The 6,022-nt window shown below is 34.9% G+C and overlaps 1 protein-coding gene across 1 annotated transcript; it reads left to right on the top strand.

Annotated features, from left to right (window-relative positions):
* Window positions 1-1,146: 1,146 nt before the first annotated feature.
* LOC107568924 (group 10 secretory phospholipase A2-like) lies at window positions 1,147-3,373 on the top strand. Its single transcript, XM_016254920.1, has 4 exons — window positions 1,147-1,210; window positions 1,538-1,739; window positions 2,232-2,338; window positions 3,225-3,373. Exons 1-4 carry the CDS (start codon window positions 1,147-1,149, stop codon window positions 3,371-3,373), a joined length of 522 nt encoding a protein of 173 aa, XP_016110406.1.
* The last annotated feature ends 2,649 nt before the right edge of the window (window positions 3,374-6,022 follow it).

The raw sequence follows: 6,022 nt of genomic DNA, 5'->3' as shown, positions 1-6,022 counted from the left end.
ATAAATACAGTCAGTGGTCTATTTTTATGGATTTTTTAATCAAACTATGAATAAGTTTATTTTAAAGTTTAAACGTAAGCTTGCTTTATTTATTTATTATAGTTTTTTTATGTAATTGGGGGCAGAGTGAACAAAAGTTGGCTGGAAAATATACTTTATGAAACTATTTTCACTCAGAAATTGCTGGTAAATTTCCCAAATAATTACAAATAAATGGCAAATAATACAATAAATTAAACATGATATTTTGAAGTAGAAAGGCTGATTTTTTAAAAACATGCTTAAATAATGTTTGTTTAATTTACAACTTAGAAAATTATTTTTTTTACAGCATAGGTAAAAAAAAAAAGTTAATAAAATTACCCGAGTGATTCAAGCAGATCATTAAAATATATATATACTTATGACTAAGAGTAAAATACACCTGTCATTTAGACCCATAAGAAATCCCACAAAACTGGAATCTAACACTTCATCAGTGGAATGAAAAATGGCCCTATTCTTTCCTTGGGAAACTCTGGACAATAGATTTGAAGTTGTTGCGTAAGTCTTACAGACAGTTACAATAAATGACTATAAATGTAAAACATTTAGGGATATAGTAACATAACACCATAGCTTTATATATGAGACTACACTCTTAAAAATAAAGGTGCTTCAAAAGGTTCTTCACAGCGATGCCATAGAAGAACCATTTTTGGTTCCACAAAGAACCATTCAGTCAAAGGTTCTTTAAAGAACCATCTCTTTCTTACCTTTTTATAATCTGAAGAAACTTTTTTCACCACAAAGAACCTTTTGTGAAACAGAAAGCTTCTTCAGATGTTAAAGGTTCTTTATGGAACCATTTAGACAAAAAGGTTCTTCTATGGCATCGTGAAGCACCTTTATTTTTAAGAGTGTATGGAAAAGTCTTTTAAAAGTATACAGCAAAAAAAATGTTAAATGTCTACTATAGGAATAAATATAAATGTAAAGAAAAATTGTACACATTACAATGAACACCAGCATTCACCACTTTCACCATTTTACTCTTTTCAGTCAGTATGGCTTCTCTGCAGCCACAGAGGTCTTCACGGAGCAAAAGGGGTTTGCTGGAACTAGCTGGCGTGATCAAGTGCAGCACGGGACGATCAGCTTTAACTTATGCGATGTACGGATGTTACTGTGGTCTCGGGGGTCAAGGGTGGCCCAGAGACAGAGCAGACTGGTAAGACACCACATTACTTACAAATATCTGTAGATTTGCTCTTATTAAATTTACTCCAACCATCTCTTTCTTACCTTTTTATAATCTGAAGAAACTTTTTTCACCACAAATAACCTTTTGTGAAACAGAAAGGTTCTTCAGATGTTAAAGGTTCTTTATGGAACCATTTAGACAAAAAGGTTCTTCTATGGCATCGTGAAGCACCTTTATTTTTAAGAGTGTATGGAAAAGTCTTTTAAAAGTATACAGCAAAAAAAATGTTAAATGTCTACTATAGGAATAAATATAAATGTAAAGAAAAATTGTACACATTACAATGAACACCAGCATTCACCACTTTCACCATTTTACTCTTTTCAGTCAGTATGGCTTCTCTGCAGCCACAGAGGTCTTCACGGAGCAAAAGGGGTTTGCTGGAACTAGCTGGCGTGATCAAGTGCAGCACGGGACGATCAGCTTTAACTTATGCGATGTACGGATGTTACTGTGGTCTCGGGGGTCAAGGGTGGCCCAGAGACAGAGCAGACTGGTAAGACACCACATTACTTACAAATATCTGTAGATTTGCTCTTATTAAATTTACTCCAAGCATCTTGGTCAAAGTGTGTCCATTTCTGTGGCATTCCCTCAGACATCCGGAAAAGTCTTACTCCCAGCTCTCCCACACACAAAATTACAATTTCCCTTAACCTCAGTTAAGGATGCAGAGACCAATATCTCCATTCCCAGTGAAAGAACTCTTCGGAAGTGGACAGCGGGTTGAACACGAATAAACAAAACTGCTAATATTATTCCACCACATTCCACCGAGGGACTGCTCAATCTAATCTTACAGAGTCAGCAGTTTATCTGGCCGACATTCTCAGCGGCCCTCCATGTATGAGATCACGTTGTATTTCTGCAAGTCTACTTGAATTATAAGTTACATAATGAGAAAACAATTCAAAACCAGACAGAACTGGGCTAGGTCCTCTGTGCCATTTCATTACAGATGATCTCAAGGTCATTTGTTCTTCTTTAGGTGTTGCCACAAACATGACTGCTGTTATGGGGATGCAGAATTCGCAGGCTGTCAGACCAAAACAGACAGGTATCTGTGGACGTGCGAAGAAGAGGAGGCTGACTGTGGTATGATGTGTTATTTAGATATTAAACAGGCATATTTACATTCTTTTAGAATCACGTTTTGCATTACAATAGCCTGGGATCGAAATAAGAAAGAGAAAAAGTCAGTAAAGCTTAAAAGGGGATAGTGAACTTGTGGAAACATATGACTACGAACGTTTTGTTTGGTCTTTTCCTTCAGCTTCAGGAAGTAGTAGTAATACAGGGTGTGTATTATAACAGATGGAAGACTTCAGGCTAAACACAGGCAGTGTTTTTAACCAAACCACAAGATATTTTAAGATCTTGTTCCCGCAGTAAACACAATAACGGGCTATAGGAAACACATTGTTGAAGAGGCATAAAGTGATGGTTTTAATGCATGGTTAAAATATGGTTTCCTTCACTCTGTATGCAAACTACTCATTTTACACAGCCAACAATTTACATTTATGTCTTCAACACAGACTCGCATTAGATATTAAACAGGCATATTTACATTCTTTTAGAATCACGTTTTGCATTACAATAGCCTGGGATCGAAATAAGAAAGAGAAAAAGTCAGTAAAGCTTAAAAGGGGATAGTGAACTTGTGGAAACATATGACTACGAACGTTTTGTTTGGTCTTTTCCTTCAGCTTCAGGAAGTAGTAGTAATACAGGGTGTGTATTATAACAGATGGAAGACTTCAGGCTAAACACAGGCAGTGTTTTTAACCAAACCACAAGATATTTTAAGATCTTGTTCCCGCAGTAAACACAATAACGGGCTATAGGAAACACTCAGTATATTGTTGAAGAGGCATAAAGTGATGGTTTTAATGCATGGTTAAAATATGGTTTCCTTCACTCTGTATACAAACTACTCATTTTACACAGCCAACAATTTACATTTATGTCTTCAACACAGACTCGCTTAATGACAGATGTGCGAAAATCCTTTGCCGATGTGACAGGGAAGCAGCCAGATGCCTCCGAAAGGCACCGTACAACCAAAAATATGCTCTGTGGCCAGATTTCCTCTGTGGATGTGTTCATCCTACCTGTAACATTTACTAATGTCATTTACTAAAAATTGGGTAAACAAATCTTTTTGAGCTTGTATTGTATGTTTGATGTTTATCACAGACTTTATTCTGTTCAAATGATTTCTATTTTCTACATATGTGTATTTTCTATTTGCATAGTTGACTTTCAAAAGTGAATGGATTAAAATATGTGCAAAATAATCACAGTATTGTTAATTTTTTAGATATGGCTAAATTCAGTCATGATATCAGTGCGTTTTCTGAATGGCACTGCAGGGGAGAGTGGGGTTAGTTGTTTCTCAGCGTAGGCTTATTAAAGTAAATGTGTCACAAACAATAGGTAGAGTACTGTCAGGACCTCCGCATGCAGACACAATACGCAAAATATCTGCAAGACATACAGGATTGGCACTTCCTGAGAAACACTGTGCCTTTGATGTTCTGATTGTATGGACCATTTGGTTCACACCTTAACAGACAGAGAAGCAATTTATTGCATCTGGCGCACAGTCAACTTAATAGAATTTGATATTCACACCATCTAATAAATGCAACTGACATAATCTTTCAATAGTCAATTTAATGGCTTTTTTAATCAAAATTCACTCATGAAACAACAAAAAACAAAAAAAGACACGGTTACATGCAAAAATAAAAAATCAAACGATTGTTTATGCCAAAAGAAATTGTAATAAGTTTATTATAAAATATCAAAATGTTATCAAACATCAAACTTTAGCCCTGGTAAGATGAATGAATGAATGATCACAGATTTCATACTGATTGTGCACTTTACAGACAACAGGCAACATTTAAATTAAATGTCACTTTCACAGGGCCCAATAGGGGGCCTCAAACTTCCATAGTGTGCTTAAAGCAACTGTAAGTTTTTTTTCAAACTTGAAATCAGTTTCAAAATCATTCTGATGATACACTGACTCACAATAAGGCCAATATCGTTAGTTTCTTTCCCACACTCTGCCTCAAGCTTATGTTCGAGTATGTAAGTCTGGTAAGCGGGTACAGGTATACTCATTTACTGCAGCAACCAATACACATCTACAGCAATCCACTGTAATTAAAACAGTTATATATTTACGACATGGAATTACATTTAACTGTTGGGGGCTCCAAAGTCACAAAAAACACAAAATACAGCTGCTTTAGGAAAGGGGTCTCCACACTCGGTCCTGGAGGGCCGGGGTCCTGCAGAGTTTAGCTTCAACAACAATTAAACACAGCTGAACCAGCTAATCAGGGTTTTACCAGGCAGGAGTGTTGAGGCAATTTGGAGCTAAACTCTGCAGAACAGTGGCCCTCCAGGACAGAGTGTGGACACCCCTGCTTTAGGCTGACTTAAAACAAGTCAAAACAACTTCACATTAAGATATTTCTCATTTGAATCCCCCTCATTAACAATGCCCCCCCCCCCATATGGCCTTGAAAAACTATGCATATGGAAGTGTGAAGTGTGCCCTATAGTGAAAAAAAATGTCATAATTTATTTAAAATAGTACTTCAAATCTATTAGCATATTTATTGACATATCACTTAAGACTTTACTGATATAAAATTATAATTTATTTGGAGTATTTTTTTATTGCACAATACACATTTCTTAATATTATGCCTAAAATGTGTTTTAATATCACTATTAATAAGGATTGCATGATCTCTGTATAATAATCTTTAAATGCAAAATATTTAAAGTGTACCTAAATTATATGCAATAGTTCCACTTTAACACAATCAAATATACTTAAGTGTATCTTTAGTTGGACCTCAGCATGTAAATGTATTTACTTAGCACAAAATAAATGTATTTCAAATACATTTTTTCCCCACTAGGGTGATTTCTAAACCTGGAAAAAAAGTCATGTAAATTACTAAAATCTCCATGGGCATTTTTATAATGAAAACACAATTTTCTAGTTATGCCAAGCTCTAAAATATCTAATCAAGTAGAAATTACAAATATATATATATATATATATATATATAAAATCCTTATCCAGTAAATCACAAACAACAGAAAAAGGCAATGATCTTTTGAATATTGTTGTGGACAATGTGAAAACAGTTTAAATAACTTTTAAATACACCTTCATATAATTAATCTTATAACTTTGTAAGTCCCAAAGAAAAGATAGTAAGTTTTAATACACAGTTTATGCATAGACGAATGTAGCATTAAAGAGGTAGTAGCCTATTACTCGGCATACAAACTAAACACGATGAATGGATCATTCTGGAGCTTTGAATATGACCATAGCTGGTCTGGTGTGCAATTTCCTTTACCTAAACTGAATGTGTTAATATCCAGGGAATGATGGGAATTCTGAAGCTGACAAAGATTGTGTAGTCTTTTCTAAGCCAAGGAGGAAATCTAGCTCCCACCCACCTCGTGTCCTTAAAAGTCTCCTCATAAATGGTGTGCGTCCTTTCTCAAGGTCTAATGCTTATCCTTGTTCTCATTCCCAGCATTACACAGAAATTATATATATAAAATCCTTATCCAGTAAATCACAAACAACAGAAAAAGGCAATGATCTTTTGAATATTGTTGTGGACAATGTGAAAACAGTTTAAATAACTTTTAAATACACCTTCATATAATTAATCTTATAACTTTGTAAGTCCCAAAGAAAAGATAGTAAGTTTTAATACACAGTTTATGCAT

This window comes from Sinocyclocheilus grahami, unplaced genomic scaffold (genome assembly GCF_001515645.1).
Source record: "Sinocyclocheilus grahami isolate Dianchi unplaced genomic scaffold, SAMN03320097.WGS_v1.1 scaffold1294.1, whole genome shotgun sequence".
Taxonomy (NCBI): Eukaryota; Metazoa; Chordata; class Actinopteri; order Cypriniformes; family Cyprinidae; genus Sinocyclocheilus; species Sinocyclocheilus grahami.
The sequence above is the reverse complement of the archived record's forward strand: the minus strand, read 5'-3'. Positions and strand labels throughout refer to the sequence as shown.